This window comes from Oryzias latipes, chromosome 7, assembly GCF_053564925.1.
Source record: "Oryzias latipes strain Hd-rR chromosome 7, Olatipes_Hd-rR_3.1".
NCBI lineage: Eukaryota > Metazoa > Chordata > Actinopteri > Beloniformes > Adrianichthyidae > Oryzias > Oryzias latipes.
In genome coordinates, this window is record NC_136243.1 from 11,448,726 (window position 1) to 11,469,369 (window position 20,644).

General features: G+C 39.1%; 1 protein-coding gene across 1 annotated transcript in view; it reads right to left on the reverse strand.

Annotated features, from left to right (window-relative positions):
- The window catches only part of LOC105353645 (uncharacterized), a 71,154-nt gene extending 52,761 nt beyond the window's left edge, over positions 1-18,393 (reverse strand). Inside the window, exons 1-8 of the mRNA XM_011472914.4 lie at positions 18,138-18,393; positions 17,516-17,644; positions 15,788-15,862; positions 14,348-14,521; positions 14,088-14,245; positions 11,609-11,797; positions 9,695-10,304; positions 9,369-9,531 (exon numbers count right to left, since the gene is read on the reverse strand). Coding sequence (XP_011471216.1) covers positions 9,369-9,531; positions 9,695-10,304; positions 11,609-11,797; positions 14,088-14,245; positions 14,348-14,521; positions 15,788-15,862; positions 17,516-17,644; positions 18,138-18,209 — 1,570 coding nt within the window. The 5' untranslated portion in view covers positions 18,210-18,393. The remainder of the gene's footprint in view (positions 1-9,368; positions 9,532-9,694; positions 10,305-11,608; positions 11,798-14,087; positions 14,246-14,347; positions 14,522-15,787; positions 15,863-17,515; positions 17,645-18,137) is intronic.
- Positions 18,394-20,644: the final 2,251 nt, after the last annotated feature.

Below are 20,644 nucleotides of genomic sequence, written 5' to 3' on the forward strand. Positions count from 1 at the left end.
TTGTATAAAAACAGAAATATTTATCTTGTTTGTATTTTTGTTTGAAAGGAGTTTATGTCTAAAAACTGGGCCCATTCTTACTCAAGTGAAATAGTAGTTGTCAATGAAAATTACTTCTAATCCTTTTGAGGTCGAACTAGACATTGAACAGGTGAGTTATTTCATCAACACTCATCATTATATTAATAATGTCAGATTCAAGCCTTTTTTTCCAGTCTTGTTTTTAGGTCCTTGACCTTACAGAAAATAGATAGATTCTTCAATCAGAATCAACAAAGGTTTTCATCTCACATCATCAAACTTAAGCCTTGTTTTCACTGAGCGGTACGTTTCAGTCCAGTACGATATGTTCCTATCTGGTCCGGTTTAGAATGGTCCAGACAACTTAGTTGAAGGTTTCCCTTCAAAGGTTGACCGTCACGGCGCATACGGGATGAAGCTAACAACAACAACAATGAAGGTTTTAGCAGCTCATGTTGGTAATGATAATGTTGTTTGGGAGAAAATTGCGGACTGCGAAGAAGAATACGGCCGCTTTTTGGCGCTTTCTTTGGTCGTTCAGCTAATCAATGTGTTTCAACAGTAGCTCCGCCCCAACCAGTCCATTCCTTTTTTCTATGGACCTACAACCAATGGGGCACAAAAATGGTTTGGTCCGTTCTGGCTTAATGAGCCTATTTTATCATTGAAGTGTTCAAACTACCGTGCTGTACTTTACTGTACCGCTGAGTAGAAACAAGCCCCCCCCCCCCCTTTTTTTAGCAATAACAGAACTCAAAAATGTCATCTAATTAAATGGGACTATCATTTGCTCTGTGTTCGTGCTAATGTTATTCTTTGTTGACAGACACTCAGACACACTGGGCATTGCCCTGACAAATGAGGAATGTAATAGAGTTGGAGAGTGTGTCCCACTGGGTGCATGGAGCCACAGGTGGACTTTTAATTAGGACTGCGACATATCCACTCATTAAACAGGAGGCTTGCAGTGGAGCTTTCAAAATAAATAACCATATTTAACGAACAAGCAACAAAAAAGACCAAGATCGCCTTATTATGAAAGTATTTACACCTCCAATAAAATGTGTTTTTTCTGTATTATCTTAAACTGGAATTCTGTCTTTTTATGTCCTGCACTAGTACTGGACTGCAAGGACCAAATTGTTTTTGCAATTCTTCTTTTTTAATGCACCTTTGAGCGAAAGTTTGGCCCCCGCCACATACTCCAAAAACTTACATTCAGCTAGAAGAACCCAGTGAAAATTAATTTTTGTTATAGTGAACTAGCCCTCCCAAAAAACTGGTGACATCACAACGGGAAAAACCATAATATAAAGGAAGTACATGTAAAGGAAGTTTTAAAATGATTATGGAACAGCCACTGGAACTATGGCTTGGATGCCATTTTGTGGCAAAGTGTGAAACTTGGCGATTATCACATTTCCCCACAATATGGGAAATAGAATTGTAGGCACAAGGTTAATAAAATGAAATGACATATGATACGAACATATTAGGAATGTGGACATGGTTGACAAAGAACCTTTTGTTGCCAGGAAAATCCAAACATACTTTTGCTGATTCTTCTAAAAATTACACAAACCTGTTCGTTATCCCCAGAAGACCAAAAAAGTATATGGTTGCTATGGAGATAGATCCAAAAGAAAAGACACCATTTTGAAAAGTGTTGCATGCAGCTCTGACCAATGGATAGGCAGAAGGGGAGAGTGAGGGGCGTTTTAACAGCCACTCCGCGTAGGCGGCGAGGGCAGGGGATGGTAGTGCCTACAATGCCGCTCATGGCCTTGATTTTTTTCATCTCTTTTAATTTTATTTTTCTAAAATAAAAATTACTTATCAGATAAGATCATGAAAAGCATTACTGAAATTCAATTTTCTCAGCTTTTCAAATACCAAGGTCCTACTAGAGGCCACGTCTGTTAACATTTCAGCTAACTTCAAACTTCATACCCCAACTTAATTGGAGAACATTTTGACATCAGTTCAGGAGGCGCCGTCATCATACATCATAATGATTTTGCTGTAAGGTTGAAGATACATTCATTTTTCCCCCTAACCTTGACACACCAGATTTGAGCGAAGTGGTGACACAACAGCATGCCGACGCAACATTAGTATTCCTGCTCATGCGTTCACACACAAGCCTGGTACCTCTGCCTTTCATCTGCTCTGTGGGTGTTTTTTGGCCGAGCAGCATTGTGGTGTACCTCTGCCAACGCATCTGTCCCCGACTGAGTGATGAAACAACACCAGTTGCAAGCCAACCGAGTGCTGACGCCCCTCCATCGGCTGCTGCTCTCTCATAACTGCTTTGTCTCAGGAGTTGTTTTTTTTTTAAGAAGCTTAAAGGTTCCTTCAAAGAGTTGGGTGCCTGCACCTCTTGTTTTCTACACTGCAAAGACGGAATCTTAGGAAAGTAAAAAGACCCTGTTGTAAGATAAATGGTCCTATCAAGAAGGTTTTTCAATAGCAAAGTTTGATAAAGCACATTTTAGTGACTAGAATCTTTTCTTAAAATGAAAATTCTTGGTAAGACCATTTCTTTTATTAATGTAAATAAAATCTGCTAGTGGAGTAAGAATGTTTTACCTATTTCTAAAGGCCGTGTCACACAGCCACTACGTACATTTTGCGTATTTTCCATGTATGAAATTTCAGTCTTTTGTGATACATGTGTGACGTACCTAATTCACTCATGTTTCTTGCGTTTGTCATTCGCCGACGTGCTCAGATGTCCGTCGAAGGTTTTGACCGATGGGTCTTTACGTGAATTCTGTTCCAAATACTTGGTTGGTTGAGGATTAGGCAGTTTAGGTATATTTCACGAAGTTTATACATAATTATTACATAAATCTTATGTATTTGTAGGGGATTTTTGTGAGACAAAGATTGGTGAATTTCCACAACTGTTCCACGTATGGCTAACAGACCTCTCACGCATGTACCACAGATGTATAACCTTCATATCACGCACACGGCACACATATAATGTTCATATTATGTAATTGAAGGATGAATCACTGATGAATTACATATAAACAGCACTATAATCGCGCACGGGTCATGTTCTACGTTGATTTACCTGTTTTTTTAATGGTTTATTTGTACTTCTGTGGTTTTATGGTGGTTCATTTGTGATACATCTGTGAAAATTTAACTTAAAGAGCATGACTTTTCTCCCTTTTTCCACACATTTTCACGTATGACCAATTTTCATCCATGCAACATTCACAAAATATACGTAGCGGCTGTGTAACACGGCCTAAAGGGGCCCTAAAGGGACACTCAGCGAAATAAATCTGCCAATAACTTAAAATAAGAGTTTCCCTTTTCACCTTGTAACACCTGTAGGTGAATGTGGGGCTGTGCGCGGCTGCACGCATAGATGCATCACTAGATTTAGCCCGTGTGCCCACAAATACCACCGTGTTGTTAGCAGGACGCCAATTATCACATCAACATTTGTATGTTAATGACTGCTCCACGTAAAATTGTTGGAATTGAGGTGAAATCTCACCGTCTGCAAAGATCGACTCCCCAGGCCCCCACCCCCGATTCCCAAGAAAAAGTGAGAGTTTGCATGCATATCAACTACCTGCATAATAGGATCTGATGAGTAAATAGTGTGGCAAAAGAATGAGATATGAGCTGAATAAACCGCACAGATTTAGGCAAGTTTGTGACGATCAACACAATAGCATGGTGTGTGTGTTTGCATAAGGAATGCCAGCGGATGCAGAGGGAAGGAGAATGGCTGTATTTGCATGTTTGTATTTTGAGTGACAGCTGAATTCGGGGAACGATCATTAGTGTTTCATGGTGTAAACGCCCAGAAACTGCGTCTAACCATCTAAGTGTGAAGAGTTAATTAGTTATCACTTCAAATAAAACCAGAATTACTGCACTTTACTTCAGGTTCTTGTAAATCTGTGCTAATCTGTGCTTGTACTCACAGTTTGGGGTGTTTTGAGGGGGGGGCTTTAACATACACGGCATGAGTGACAATGGAGTAAAATCTATTCCACAGTCATAGAGGAGGGGGAAAAATCAAATTACATTCGCAATGACTCCCTGCAACCTTAACTTTTTAGATATTTCAGCAATAAAACTTTCATTTCAAAATGTCCTTGATAAAATAGCGCTGAGAAGAGCCGGGTTACTCATTTTAAATAAAGTTATTTTAGATCAATCTTATCACTCACACACATTTTCTTTTTTTTTATAAAGATGAAGCAATTAATTGACTTGAGATGCATAAAAACTTCATCAGTCTGTTATATAGAAAAGAAAAGAGAAAAAAAGGAATGGAGGTCATGGGAACCGTTAAGTTGATGTAAAGACTTTTTTTTTTTAGTTATTGTTCCTATCTTGTGATAAAATCTCATTTTTTTCCAGAAATGAAAAAATTGGCAAGGCAGAGCAGAAGGAACAGGCTGTAAAACTCGCCCATAAATCTATTTGTGGGTTGAAAATATTTCCTGGAATCTGTTTTAGGAGGTTTTCCTTACCGAGAAGGAGGGTCTAAGGGCGAGGATGTCCAGTTTACTTTAGTCTGTTTAGTTTAGCTATCAGCTATTGTAATTCATAACTGATTTTACTTCCGGTGACTTCCGGTTCCGGGTTATACAGCAGGACGCGTGGCGTGCCTCTCTGCGAATACAACTATCTTCAAATTACTTAAAAAGTTGATTTTTCTCCAAAAAAGAGAGCTGACCATGCCCCCGAAGAAACCCCAGGAATATGAAGATCTCAAAAAGTCTCTTGACATTATTCAAGAAACGCTGAAAAGTTTTATGGATCAAGTGTCGGCTAAGCTAACACCGCTCTGGGATATGATGGAAGAGTTCCGAAGATTTCGGGCTCAAAACGAGCAGCGAGAAAACCGGGTCGAGATTCTGGAGAAAAGACTGGACGATGTGGAACAGCAAGTAAGGATGAATAATGTCATTCTCACTGGAGTACCAATCAAGCCTCGAGCGAAGCTGAATGCAGCTGGAGCTAGCACTGCTAATGCTAGCGCTAGCGTAGCTAGCAGTTCTAATACGGAGATTGGTGCAGCGACGCTGGAACAGCAAATACATTCATTTCTCACATCTAAAGGGATTTCCCTGGATCTCAATACCATGGAGACCTGCCACCTGCTCCCCAGGAGAAAGGAGACGGATAAACCAGCGATCCTCATCAGGTTTGTGAATCTCAAACACAAGCTAGCTCTGATGAATCAACGCAAAAATCTCAGAGGATCTGCTGTTTATCTGAACGACCATCTGACCAGAAGGAATGCTGAAATCTCAAAACATGCACGGCTTCTCAGGAAGCGTAAGCAGATTGAGAACACTTGGGTTAAAGGCTGCAGGATTTACGTCAAACCACTCGGTCCAGAGGACCGGGCCAAGGTTCTGGTCGTGAACACCATGAAGGACTTTGAGAAGTGCTTGATTACGGTTGTCTGAAACAACGTGGAGTAATAAATCAAAGAGCCAAATAATTTCAAGAAATATGACACCTGGAATCATCACTTTCTCTGGATGTCTGACGTCACCTGAATAACAGCAGGGTTCTGACCCGCAGACAACTTGACCTCAACTTTCACCACAGCTGATATCAGCTGAAGAAGGATATGGACCTGAATCTAATGTCTGCAGACATAACATGGAAGAAAACTATTAACTGTTTAAACCAAGAAAATCGGGTGTTATCAGTAAAAGAAGAAATGCCAACCTTGGACAATTCGACAGTTTATGGACCCTTTTTATTTTTCCCCTACAGCATTACTTTATTATATAAAAAAATAAAATAAAAATACAAAAAAATATATAAAAAGAGTAAAACAAATTTTTTGAAAATTTGCTAAATTGATTGACCTTTGATGATATTACTTCACTAGCTCCTAAAATTGATAAATTGATTCAAAAATCTTTCCTAATGTAGCATAACTTTGCACATGTTTATAACTTTTGATACTTGATGAAATTTTGCTATGAAAATTCCTGAAACAGTGTTGTGTCTATTTTACTGATATAGTATTATGTTTTAAAGCATATGAATGACTTTTAAAAGCAACATAATTTGCATATATTTCAGATGCTGCATTTGCCATGTTGATTTCTAAAATAGTTATTTTTGACGTAGTACTTAAGTAATTCATCTTTGGCATCTGCTTTATTGATACCTTATGATTCTTAATTCTGTCTGATAAAAGTTATGAACCGGATATTGATAAATCATGTAATAAAATGGTTACAGTATAACGGGGTGGGTTTATATAAGTTTGCGTCCTTCCACTCCCTTTCAAGCAATATTTATTAATTATGTCTAATTATCCTAAGTTTGATTAGTTACTGTATGAATGTATAACTGATGATTATATTGTTTTTGTGTATTATTTCTATTTTGATTGCTTGAAATAAACCATTTCAAATCAAATCAAATCAAAAAAAATTATGTCTTGTACAATTGTGAAGCCCGCTGAGACAACTGTGTTGCAATCTTGGGCTTTATAAATAAAATTCAAATAAATTAAATAGATAATAATTCCCCTTCTGATGAAAGATTGTGTCTTTACGTGTTTTTAACATGTTCTTGTGGCATTTTTTCTGATAATGGAGGACATATGTTAGAAAAAATAAGCTTAAATTTGTTTTTCTGTGTGTTTCTTTCTTAAAATTGTTGGGATTCAGGAGTTGATCAAAAGAGAAGGTGGGCCACAGTCTCCCTGATCTGAGTTCACAGCAACAGGAAGTGGGGGTTTGCGCCGCACCAACAGTCCCGCCCACAAAATCAGAGGTGAATTTCAAATGAGCTCCTGCATGCCGCTCTGCAGAAATGTCCTAGAAAACAACAACGTTTTTTGATTTTGGCTGCAAATGGCATAATCATAGTTTTAAGACCATCTGTTAGGAGAACTGTCTTACAACAGATCAAAAGATGATCAGAGTGAGAACTTGGTTAAACCAACCATCCCAACATTTATTTTTGCTTTAAAATATAAAAAATAATGAAAGAATTCATAAAATTCTTCCCCAATAGAGATATTATGGATGTTAAATTTGACCACAAAGGCAGAAAAAACAACTTTGGAGGGTGTGGTTACTTTCATTTCTGGTTTAACTCTTGTGCTATCCTAGGCACTTTAACATTGGGAGTTGGGTCATCTAGACCCACTAGACTGGTTTTAATGGATTACATGAAATCCTCTCCACCTTTGTCCACCTTTGTCATGGTAGGGAGAACACGTCAATGGTCATCTTGACCCAATTGGATAGTACAAGGGTTACACTTTCATTTGACATCAAAGGGATTTCTAACTGACAAGACAAGCCGCCTGGTGGCCACTAAGTGAACTCCACTTTTTGAATTTCTTTTTTACCATGCCTTAGTGCAGATGTGAACAGCTTGCTCTTTGGTTTAAAAGTCAGTTCACATAATATTGCAAACCCAAAAAAATCAATAAAAATAAATCAGTTGTTTTATTTTTATTTTATTGAAAATTTTTATTGAACAGTTGTTGGAACTAGTCCAGTACCCTTAACCCTTTAATTCCTGAATTTAGTTCCAATCATTAAAAAAAAAAATGTTTAGTGTCTTTTCTTTTTTCCTTAAGGTGATTCTAAATCAAAAGTATTCTTGGATTAAATGGTATGTTGTGAATTAGCGACGTCCATTCAAGAGGTTGAATGAATCAAAAGACCAGACAAGTTTTTGAATCTAACCACAAAGGTAGCACCTCATATCAAAACAATTACTTAATTGTGTAACCTTTTGACATTTTGATCGACCTGGCTCAATGCGTCATCAAAAAAGCTTTTTATTTCAAAAGGGTTTTTATGTTTTATATTAACCAATTTATCTCTTATTAAGAAAATCCTGAAAAAAATAGTTAGTTTTTTTTTTTTTTTGTAAAATTAGTAAAGCATGTTCACATCCTCACCCGTTCAGTTAGGTCTGTATTGGTGAGACTCCACCTCAAGTAGGATTTTTTCAGTTTGAATGTTACTGTACCAATGTTAATCAGAGCGAAAAAGCAGAGCATCAAAATGGGATAGACCCCTCGCTTATCAAACGTTTCCGGAAGCTTACAGCAGGAAGCCGCACGGCCCCACGTTTCCTGCAGGCCATCATCGCTCATCTTCAGCTCCTGATACAAACACAAGTAAATAGTCGGAGAGCGGCGCCGTCTCCATCTGCAGGGGTGTTCTTCACCAGGGCAGGAAATCCCTGTCCTTCTTACTAAGTCTCCCTGAATCCATATTTTATGAACATGTGAACTCTAATTAAGTTTCCGTTCTGCACATTCACTCTGATTCTGTCGAGCAACCAACCACACCACATCTGCATGTCTCCGCAGCCACAGTGCAACTTGGCGGACCTGAGAGGGAGAACCTTCTGAAATGTTCTCGCCTTTGGGGTCTTGAAATATACAAGCTTCAGTTAACCGAAAGTGAAAAGCCTTCAAAATCAAAGGCAGGATTTGTTCCACTCCAAAACTGCTGCACAGTCTGAGAGCAGTTGTGTCTTCGCAGGTTTGGTGGCTTAGTGCCCCCTGCTGGCACCAAACAGCGACTTCCAAATGTCTTCATCTCCAACGTAGTTACAGAAATGGCAATTTCCAGAATTTATACAAATATTTTAACCTAGAGCTTCTACTCAATAAAGGATAACACATTTCCAGTTCAAAAAGCAGGAGCTGTGCTTCTGCAACATCAGGAATACTCTGCTGCCCTCTAGTGGTTATGAAGATAAAAAGATTAAAAACATGTTTTATCCCTTGTGCTATCCTTGGCACTTTGACATTGGGAGTTGGGTCAAATAGACCCACTAGACAGTGCGCTGAACCGTTTTTCTTCAATGATTTGTGATCTTCATTGGTGTCCATGGATTACATGAAATCTTTCCACCTTTATCCACCTTTGTCATGGTAGGGAGAACACGTCAATGTAGGGGTGGGGTCATCTAAGATAGCACAAGGGTTAAATATATATATGTATATATACATATATATATGAGTATTTTTTTAAATGTGTGGATTGATAGCTCAGATAATGCTTGCCATTTGGTTGAGCTGGTCATTTTAAGTTGAGGGTGTGGGGGGCTGTAAACTAGCAGGAGAGAGTTTAAACAGATAGGTGACAAGTAGTAGCGATAAGCTTTTTCTGCACCACCATTTAGAGGCAGATTTCTAATGAACTGCTTTAACTCTGCAGTAACTATGTGTTTTTGAAAAGTGTTTTTGATCTTGGTAAAAAACTGTATAATCATAATGAAAAGACCGTTGAGGACGCCTTTACTGAGATCAAAAGTTAACAGGAGTGGAACTCTAGGACTGTTTTCACAGTGGGGCTACTCACTGAAGTTGTGAGCGATCTTCTGGTTGAGCTTTATGTTTTGGGCATTGCTGGGCTCAGCAGTGCCGAAAGTCACCACATCTTTCATGCCAAACTGCTCGAGCAATCGGGACGTGTCAATGTCAGTCTTCCTGGTGCCTTCTTGCAGCCAAAATGACTTTGCGATCTGCCAAAACAGAGATTAAGTCAGCACGACTTCAGCTTGAGAAGAAAATCAATGTCACTAAAGAAAAGACTGGAATGCTGATGCAAAGTGGGGTGGGTGGGGAAGTAAAACTAAAATATGTGTGGTTCACCCATTAGATAACTCTGTTTTGAGGATCCTTTACCTTGTCAGAGCCAATGACATCCCAGTGGAACGCCTTGGTGCGAGGTTTTTTTAAAGATCTCTTCAACCTCAGGGGTAATGGTGGAGGAGCTGGGACGATCATAGGTGGAGGCCTTTTTTCAACTGGAGAACCTGGTGTCATGGAAGAAACCTTCAAGTCAACAGAGCCAGATGAGGATGGAGGGGAGGGCGGGGATGATGATGATGGGGCAATGGGAGTGGTAGAGGTCGAAGATGAGTTGGGCTCCAGAACATCATGAACTTGGATAGCCGTCTTTGGAGTCCTAGGTTTGGGGACAGGCTTTGAAAAACCGGTTAAAGGTGGAGTTTGGCTTGTGGGACTGGTGGAAGTGGGATCTTCTGTTGTGTAGTCAGGTAAAGGGTAAGCAAAGCCTTCAAATCCACCGCTCGATTCAAGATCTGCGCTATCGTCCTCTGCGTCTTCGGGTATGCTGACAGGTCGTAAGGTTTCTTGCTCCCCAAAGAACTGATCACACTTGGATTTCCTCTTCCACTCCGAACACAGCTTGCTAATGGCTTGGACCCAGGCATCCCGCTCCTCCTGCACGGTATTGGAAATGGACACTGGATCGGGTATGGGCACCCTGAACCTGAAACATATTAATGCCTTAGTCAAATGCACACATACAGTGGGTTGACCGGTACTGGTGCTGTAGGTTTTTGGGTTGTTCTGACACATGGAGGGTCATAGATTGGAGGGGCCTATCTAAAGTTGACGCAGGTGCGGTATTTTTTTTTTTCAGATACTTTATTTATCCCTCATTGGGGAAATTCTTCTCCGCATTTGACCCATCCCCTGGGGGAGCGGTGAGCTGCAGCTGAACTGCGCTCGGGAGGCAGTAGCGTTAAGGGTCTTGCCTAAGGACCCTCACTGAGTGATGTTAACTGCTTGCCATTGATATGGTAATTGCCCCCAGTACCATTGTTTCGTCCCCTCCGGGAATCGAGCCCTGGATTCCTGCATGGTAGCCGCTCACCTTACCAACTGAGCTACTCAGCCGCCTTTTTTTTTTAAATTTTTTATTTTTTTTTATATATAGGTATATGGACACCTCAAGTACCATTGTAAGACTATCGTGAAGTATTTGTAATCATTATGTAAGTTGCATGCACTTTTAACTTACGGTGCCCTTTACGCTGCACTTTAGCCGTTTCTAAGATGAGAGTTCTGGCTCCTTAGCGAACAAAGGGTGTGCAAGTGATACATAAGTACCCATAGGACACCAACAAGATACCTACAAACTATGTTCTACGTTACAGTCAGGGTGAACCCAATGGTTGCACACTTATCACTGGAACAGCTCTGAAGGGTCCCTAACGCAGTGCACAGGATTTAGGGGCATGGGAAATTGTAAAATCTGTAAAATACGCCTACGGTTCTACCTATTTTACATCTACATGTGCTTAAGAGCATGCTTCGCCCTGTCGCCCGTAGCATGCCCTATTGGTCTACGAACTTAATCTTTCCTGCAAGCCACCTGCGTGCCCCATACAGGTTTGCCCATTTTTCACTTGCAGACAGCCTGTATCTATCCGTTGGGGAAGTTGTGAATAAGGCATAACAGACGTACATCCAAGTTCCTCAATCAAGCCAAATTTGTCAGATAACCAAGAGTTTAGGGCACAGATGTCACACTTCAGGTTTGGTTCTTTTCCAACCATCCCTGCCCTTCCAGCTTCTTGTTGACTGTACTTATTTGATCCAAATAAATAGCTGTAGATATGTAGGGCTGAGATATCAAGAAAAGAAAGACCCATTGAGCACTGATGTTTGACACCTGTGTTGCCCCCATCAAAACCCTGTATATGTTCCAACAGAAGGCAAACACTGTGAAGCAAACTAGGGTCAAGGTGAGGAAAAAAAACGTTGCGTTCTGTTGTGATTCTCACTCACTGGTAATCGTTTTTGTGGGTGGTCAAAGTGAAAGTGTCAGTGGCGTGGAGTTTCTGCACATGGGTGTCACCATGTGACAAGTGAATCACAATGGAGACAGGCTCCAGAGACGCCCCCTCGCCGTCTGCTGGGATTCGGTGCCTGACAGCAAACAGTGTCAACTGGCCAGGATGCAGCTGTGCTTCATATCTGTGACGAAACAAAGAACTTTCAATAACAAAACTGTATCCCAAGCTGCTAATCAGCTAATACAATAATATGCAAATATAATTGCTGCATGATGTCAGTTGAACACAAAAATTCATTTTATTATGCAATAGAAGTGACGTTCTCAGGTCCATGCTCTGCAGCACGTTTTCCCAAAACAAACATTTATAAGCTAATTTACTGATTTTGAGCAAATATTTAGAACAAATATTGTACCTGTTGACCTGTTCATGCCTTAAATTATTTTCCAATTATATAAATAATATTTTTAAGTGCTTTTCCTTTCAAGATTATGCCAAATTAAGTTGAGTCCTGGATAAAATGGTATGTTATGAAATAACCATACCAATATATGGTTGTGAAGGGGTTAACTTATTATTAAGACAACATCATGATCCAAAACTTACAAACAAATGACAATGTTTTTTTTTTCAAAAGTGTACAATATAAAGTTACTCGTACTCCTTCAACAGAATCATTTTAAATGTAAAAAAAATTTTTTCAATATGTATATAAGGTTAACCTGAGAAAGTTCACACAGATTCAGTCTCAGGTGTAACTTGCACCCGTTTTTTACTTTTAAATCATTTTTTGCACACATAACCCCTCATTACCTAGTTTTGTCTTACATCAGATAGGTTTTTGTATCATTAAAGAACTAAACTAAACCTTCTTGCTTTTACTTTGATGTTTGTAACTTCTGTGAAGTAATAATCATCTTAAATTTCTGCTTACCAATGGCTAGTTTTCCATAACGCAAAACTATTCAAACATTAGATTATGCCTCTAATACTGAACACTTTAAGGTCTTTTTTCCTACTTTAGCTTTTAGCACACATGCTAAAAGCTAGCAGTTTTGGCATGAAAGTTGGACATTTCAAGATTGCACTTTTTTTCTCTTTTGGCTAATTTAACTGTTAGCATTTGTACACGTAGTTTTATTGGCTAACTTTATGTTTATGTTCACAATTATTCAGCCTTTTTTTTTTTAAGATTCTAAGGGTTTATTCAGACTGGACACATTTGGTTTGCTTAAAGTGAACCAGAGTTTGTTTTATATGATAATCTGTAACGAATTTTCAGTCTCAATACACCCAAGCGGACCCTGGTCTGGGACCAGGAACCGCTCTCTGACCCATCTTTCGAGGTGGTCTCAGTTCGCGGTCGGATGAATGGAAGCTCATCAGACAATTTTTAACGTGATCAACGCTGCTTCTCAAATTTTTTCCCGACAATCTATGTCATAAACACTTATCAGTGTACCTTCGCCTGCATAATAATCACCCTGCAGTATGCCTCCAAAATAAAAGGTGTTGTACCTGACCTTGATACAGACGTTCAAAATTGATCAGTGAAATAAAAATTTTGCAATCAGGATTTTTCACTTTTTCAAAGCGCAGGGTTTCCATTTTTTTTTCTCTTGTTACTTTGCCTCGCACTTGTAATCCCATACCAATAACTGAAGAGATCTTTAGTCATATGGTTTAGTTTACAAGCTTTGGTTCAAATCAAAAAATGTCTGGTTGACCAAACTCAACGTTCAGGACACGGTCAGGGCCAACTGACTACTCCAGTCTGAGTAACTCAGACTTTCCATTGCTAATTTTGTTAGCTTTTTTAATATCACATAGCATTCTTTTGATGCTCGTTTTGGCAGTTGTATCCGCTAACATTGTGTTTATAGCATTCTTCCATATTTTTTTCTGCTTTTATTAATATTTTTAAAATTTGTTTTGAATGCTCTCGGCAGCTAATTTAGTCATTAAAGACTAATTATCATTCATTTTTTGGGACACATTTTTTTCTTTTCTTGCTAATTTAGCGTGTAGCAAATACGTTTTAGCAACGTCAGCCTTTTGAACAAGTTCTAAACGCCCATTAAGACATTTTCTTAGCCTTATTTGCAACACTTTATCTCTCAGTATGTTCTCAGGTGTGATACTTATTTTCATTAACCATGTTTTTTTTTAATACAGCGGACAGTCCTGTACGTGTTCTTCTTTTTCGCTTTTACTGTTTTATTGGAACTCTGTGACATCAATGTTCAGCATTTTTATTAAGAGTTGGGTCTTGAAGGTGGCTTTTTACATCCCTCAGCTGAAAAACGTATTTTAGGTGAAGTACAAAATGTTCTCTTGTTGAACATACTTTTTCGTGAGAAAGGGTCATTCTTTATCTTCCACTCATTTAGGAATATGCAGATTTGGGGACTTTTTATTTTATTTATTTTTATTTTTTGCAAGTGCTGCTGCAGCGAGACTGAGATCCGTACTTCACCCATTTGAATGATGCCAGGCCTCCTCTGTGCAGTAACAACGTGCCCTCCCGAAGGCTACGTGACTCTGGAGAGCTGTGGCTCACTTCTGCATCATCCTCTTCAGGGTTGTTGTATATATTCCCATAAATTATCTGATTCACCAGCTGCATAATCTGCACAAAGAACTCCAAGATGTGGGTGACAGCATCCATAAAACCCATGGCAATATAAACCCCATGCTAGTTTATATACGGATTAACAGTTCATGAAGTTACCTTGTGTTTGTCCTCCAGAGATGTGGCCTCAAGCTCATAATCATGATGCTCTTTAAAGGAAATGGAGAACTTTGAGCCCACTCCATCATCACAACTCTTGACGGTAGAGAAGGGCAGTTGGCGCTTGATGATGCCCCTCTCTATGCTGCACAGCATTTTGGTCTTGAAATCAATCTGGGGAAAGTGGTTCGAGTTAGTGCCTGAACATGAAGCAAGCATTTTTTTATAGCAAAGATAAAAATAAGTCTTATTCTCATAAGGCTGATGTTATTCACATGTATTTTCAGTCCATCCGACCAAGCATAAAAACGGATGGAAATTTTTTTTGCGAACACAAACTATGTCCTAACACTAAACGTAACCCTAACCCTTTCTCCGGTCTGTGCGGGTAAGAAAGAAGTTCAGCACCGGGCTCACATATTTAGAAAATTACATGCAAATAGTCACTTTCTTCTCATAAACACCACATTTTACAGTGTTTAGCAAACATTCATATAATTCAACTAGGCTAATCTAAATTGATAAAAAAAATGAAATGAAAAAAAGCGCACATTTATTAAGTTAGTCTCAAAAACAAGACAAAGTAATGGGCCCACCATAAAATAAAAAAGAATAAGGATACCGTAATAGAATAAAGTTGTAAAATGATGATTGAAAATTATAAATTCTGCAACAATAACATTGCAAAATTACAAAGAAAGTTTACATTGTACAAGAGCAAAATCCTAACTTTTTACAATTCAAAAAATCGTAATTTTACAAGGAAACAGTCAATTTTTTTCGAAAATAAAGTTTCAGTTTCACAAAAAATAAGTTGTACATGCGCAAAAAAGCAAATCAGATTCAGCGGCAATCTTGAACAGTATGGTGTTCATCAGATGTCTCTGCAATTAAATTAAACAGGTAATGCTTTGTCTTTTTCTAAACATTTTAAATGCCAAATTTAACTTTTTTTTTGAAAAGCATGACATTTTCCTTGAAAAATTCAGTCTTTTTGAAAAAAAGATTACACCTTAATTAACGTAAATTGGTGATTTTTTTTTTATGTCTGTACGACTTTTTTCTCATAATTGTACAACTTTATTTGCATATATGTCTTTTGTTATGGTGGCCCGAATACTTTGTTGTACAAAAATGACATGTATATCTTTTAGTTACAGTTAGGACTTATTACTTTTCTACTTCTTGACGTGTGATTAAGAACGTGAAAGAAAAATAAACGTCCTGGTTGAATGAACGTCAAAATGAAAAACAAAGATAAAACTGCTACTGCCTTTATTTATTTATTCATTTATTAAGAACTCACAAATACTTCATGTGTTAGAGAAAATTAATGCAGGAAATGCACAGAAACAGAGGGTTTTTAAAATGTCGTCCCCACGAGTGACACTTTATTATTTCAAAAGCTTGATGTAACAGTAGCAACAGTTTTTCACTCACCTGAAGAATACGCTTCTGCCATCTGTAACGGTTGTACTTGTGAACGCTGAAGTTGTGTTGTGAAGGCAGCTGCTCCTGAAACCAGAAACCCGGCAGGAATCAGTTGCTGGAACAGAATCAGCCTACTTGATTTTATTATTTCGTTTTTTTAATTGTTTCCCAATAAAGTGATTTAAAGTCTCAAGCAATGACTGTATATGAGAACTGGACCGAGTGAGTGTGAACGGCCCCCACGAAATGAAGGCCAAATTCCGTCGTTATTTTTTGCAATACGGACACCGATCGCCATGTTAAAGCGAGACGTCGTCAGTAAACAGTGATTAGTCTGTAATCTGTCAATCAAATGTTTCAAGTGTTCAATGTGGGGGCCAGCAGGTGAGAATGTTGATTCTAACAAATGTAATGACTGAGTAAAAGCTGTTTATTTCTTAATTGAAAGGCAGTGGGGACTTCCTGTTTGGTGGTGGCCAGATTGCCGGCCAACAGCAGCTCTGATCGTGCCGATGCGTAAATGTCTCCAGACAGCAGCCGTCCATATCAAGTGCCACTAGCCGCCAGCCACCCAGCCACCCAGGCACCACTGGTGCATTTTGAGCACACATTTTAATCTAGTCAATTTGCAAATGTACACATTTTTAGACAACATGCCTCCCAAGAAACCCTGCAAGGGTAAAGCCCCAGCGCCCAAGAAAAGGAAGGTCAAGTGGTCTAACCACAGCAGTAGTCGTCATCGAATAAAGAGCATCAATGCAGCACCAATACCGTCTCCCCTTTTCTATGCGAGACTCACAGAGGCCGGGATTGCCAAACTGAAGTCTGGCCATCGCCGGCAAGCAGCCTTCGTCAAGTGCCCATGCTGTTACCGTCCGATTTCTAACAATCGGAAGACGGTAGAAGGATGGCGGCATGGGGTCAAGGAGAGTGGCAGTCTGAAATCGGCTGACTATCAGACCATTGTGGGACCTTGGAGAACATTTTATCGGTCAATTATAACACATCGACCACAGACCGATGTCAAAAAATTGTTTTGTCGCTGTAAAATTTCAGCTTTTTCTAAAAAACCTCCGCGGCCACCGCATGGTGTGTAGAAATGCTACTGCCGTCTCCCAAATTCCAGATACGAATTTGCCGAAAAACTTGCAATCAGGTTACCTCATGGAGCCATTTTGTGATGTGTGAATGCAGTTTAATCTAGTTTAGACACACAGAGTCTGCATTTAGATCAACAAAAGATTGGTGTTAAATGGGTTAAACATAATTTTTCCACACTTAGTAGGACATAAGAAAATCAAATAAACTCTGAGTCTTAGAAAAGGTGGCAAAAATGACCATAAATGAACTCCACTTTCAGAATTTAGAGCCTTCTCCAAAAAATAATTGCTTCAACTTTTTTTATTAAAAAATGTTGATCTGTCATAAAAATCAGTAAATCCACTTCTTCCACAATGGTGTTGAGTTTAATTGTTTTCTATTTATTATGTCTTTACCACCTTGTGATGAGATATTTATTTAGCTGCTGAGTTAATTGTTTTTGCCTGTTTTTTGTCAACCAATCCTAAAACCAAACAAACAAGTAAAGTTGCATACCAAAATTTACATTAAACCACACACGGAAGACATTCCGGCGACGTTCCGCATTCATTTACAATCAGATCCATTGTTCTGGGTGAAACCTGGGAAATCACAACGTGTGTTTTGGTTTTACAGCACATCGATGAGGAAACTCACTTCAGTGGAAAGGCTCTGCTGTTTCAGGAGGTTGACTCTGTCCCTCCTGGCCTGGTTCAGCGCATCGTCGATAGACAGCTCTCCATTCTTCACCCTGTTCATGATGCTCAGCTGCATCTCATTGCTCAGCTGGGAACACCAAACGTTTAGGGTCAAACATTTTAATCATGTGTCACAAAATCAAAAAAATGTTTCCAAATTTCATTTCCATTTGTCAAAGAGGCACATGTTGATTTCCAAAAAATGGGAAATAATCTGGGCGCTTATGCAAAATTCTTGGAATACAAACTCACTCTCCATCATGCAGTTACAGGAACACACAATCTTCCTCTTTGTCACAGTTGTGAGTCAATAAAGCAACCAGTTTGGGGAAGTACTGACATTAAGGAAGAAAAGTTCATCTGAGGAAGTGAAAGGTGCTTGAGAATCCCCAACGAAAACCTGCCGCATAGATCTGATGTGAATGAAAGCTGCACTACTGTTTTCCCTGGAATTGAAACGTTACTATTACTCATCATTAGAAGCAGATTATTTTGCCAAAGAAGGACTTCATGGTGTCTATTAGGGAAACGCTAGGCATGCTGAAGGTCTATTAGTAGAACTCATGATGAGATAGTCATACCTGTGGCACGCCCTCAGCTAGTTTGTCCATCTTACAGAGATTCTCTTTCTTCTTTAATCCTAGACTCGGCATTGCGGCGGATCAGAATTCCATACATAAACTTAATCCACAAAAAAATGGTTCACTTGGTTTGTTTGTTATTTCGCACAATATTACACCCACTTTTTTGGGTCCCATGCAAAGACTTGCTTTTACCAAATGGAGTGGTGGAGAGAAACTTGCATGACTTGTATGCACTTCTGACCGCCTCCCTTTTACAGCTCAGGTTGCACCAATAAAGGTAACTCATGAAGTCCCTCCCACTCTGGAAGGCGGCCTTCCCTGCAGGGCGCCAAACATGACTGACAGCATGCCTCCACTTGCACAACAATGCGTTTAGTTTTCTGTCTTTCATGAAAGTGAGCTTGTAAAGCCTGGAAACTACTAGCAAAATAAATTACTTAAAAATTTAATAATGATGCCATTTTAAAGATTTGATTCATTCAGGTTAAAGTTTAAATTGTCATGATTCAGTTTATGTAACACCCAAAGATGAATAAACTTAAGATTGCAAAATTTCAGGTCAACACAATGACTGTTTACGTCATGACACGCCCCTTACCCCGTCAGCAGGCAGCCTTGCCAGGTAATCTGGTTGAATAATCTCACCTCTGTTCCAGCCTGCAGGCCCTGCTCTTCAAAAACTGTGGCTCTTCAGCCAGTGATGGTTTGCCTCAATCATTGCTGACATTTTGAGCTGCTACTTTTAGTTTACTTAGTGGTGAGACTGCTCTGACTTTGTTTCTTCTGTTTGGTAGTGATGGGCTGATGACGCTTCATGAAGCATTGAAGCCTTTCATCCAATTGGTTCACTCCAGTGTAAAACTTCTCAAAGCTTCATTTGCATTAGCAGGACATCTTCTGGTAACAAATTGAATTTGAAATGTGGCTTTTTTCCGAAAGCCTGTGAACAAACATGTCAGACAAAATAAAATCCAGGACATACATAATGCCGTATACTTTCTTTGTGTGTGTGTGTGTGTGTATTTATATGTTGATACAAATAAATATTTTTGAATCACAAAGGACAATTTGGAAATCATGCAAATGATATTTCATACAGAGCCTGTGTCCTGACATTAAGATATTAAAATATATCTTGTTCCCACAGATTAACATCTTGTTCCCACAGATTATTGTCTCGTTCGCACGAAATACTATTCCGTTCCCACAAGATACTACTCCGTTCCCTCAAAAATACTATTCCGTTCCCTCGAAATGATTAACTCGTGCAAACGTAGAAATTATTTCGTTTGAACGCAATAATTAATCCGTTCGAACGCAGCGGCGTACAGAGAGCATATCCCCGTGAATGACTTATGACGTGAATAATTATTGCGTTCGAACGCAATAATTATTGCGTTCGTACGAGTTAATCATTTCAAAGGGAACGGAATAGTATTTCGAGGGAACGCAATAGTATCTTGTGGGAACGGAATAGTATTTCGTACGAACGACTTATTAATCTGAGGGAACAAGATATTAATCTGTGGGAACAAGATATATTTTAATATCTTAATGTCAGGACAAGGGCTCCGTAATTTCACAGTGAGGTGAAGGTAAGGATCGATTTGGATTGTTATGGCTGCTGGTGCTGAATTGGTACGTTTAAGGTTGGGGGCTGGAGGTTGTATTTGGGTCTGGGGGGGTACTCCTCCTCCACTAGTCAACACACACCTTGAAGCCTCAATACCAAACCTAAAATCACCACTATTTGGATATAGAAGCCTGACCTTTTTGGATTCTTTTGATTTTGGGGTAAATAATAAGTTCAGTTTGATTGCCTAGCTGTGCCTCCCTCTGTCCTCCTCCTTCTCTAACTTTGTGTGTCTTTAATCCACACGATTCCTCCTTATCACAGAAATGAGTAACCTAAACAAATCAGTTTTCATACAACTCCTCCTTACCTGGTAATAACCTTGTCCTCTTGTCACAGTGTGCCCGAAACCTCCTGGTGGAAAAAGGAGCAATTACCTCATACCCAGTCCCTGTTGAACCGACAGTGAAGATTATTTGCGTTACTAGTTCTGGGTCGTTATGGGGTCCGTTTACTTAGTCTGACTTTTTCATGAAAATTGAACCGAGAGAGTGACGTCACCCATAGAAAATGACTTGCTACCGGCACCAATGAAATGAAATCAGAACGGTCAGTCGCCTTTTTTTTCACAATGTTTATCTCTGCATTCCAGACAAACAATGCTGGAGTCTAGAGTCTTTCTTTATCAAAAATAAATCAATCCAAAATCGCTTCCTATTGAAATCGTTGAATAAAGATGTTATTTTTGCAGCTTAAACAGCTCAGTCTGAAGCTTTTTATTTTTTTAAGAATGTGAAACCAGATATTTTTGCGTTACATAATGTTTACAGAATACAAAACATACATAATGCACAATGACAATATATTTAAACTTAAAAATTCACCTGAAAAAAATCGGGAAGTTTTGTTTGTTGAACAGTGCAGAACAATC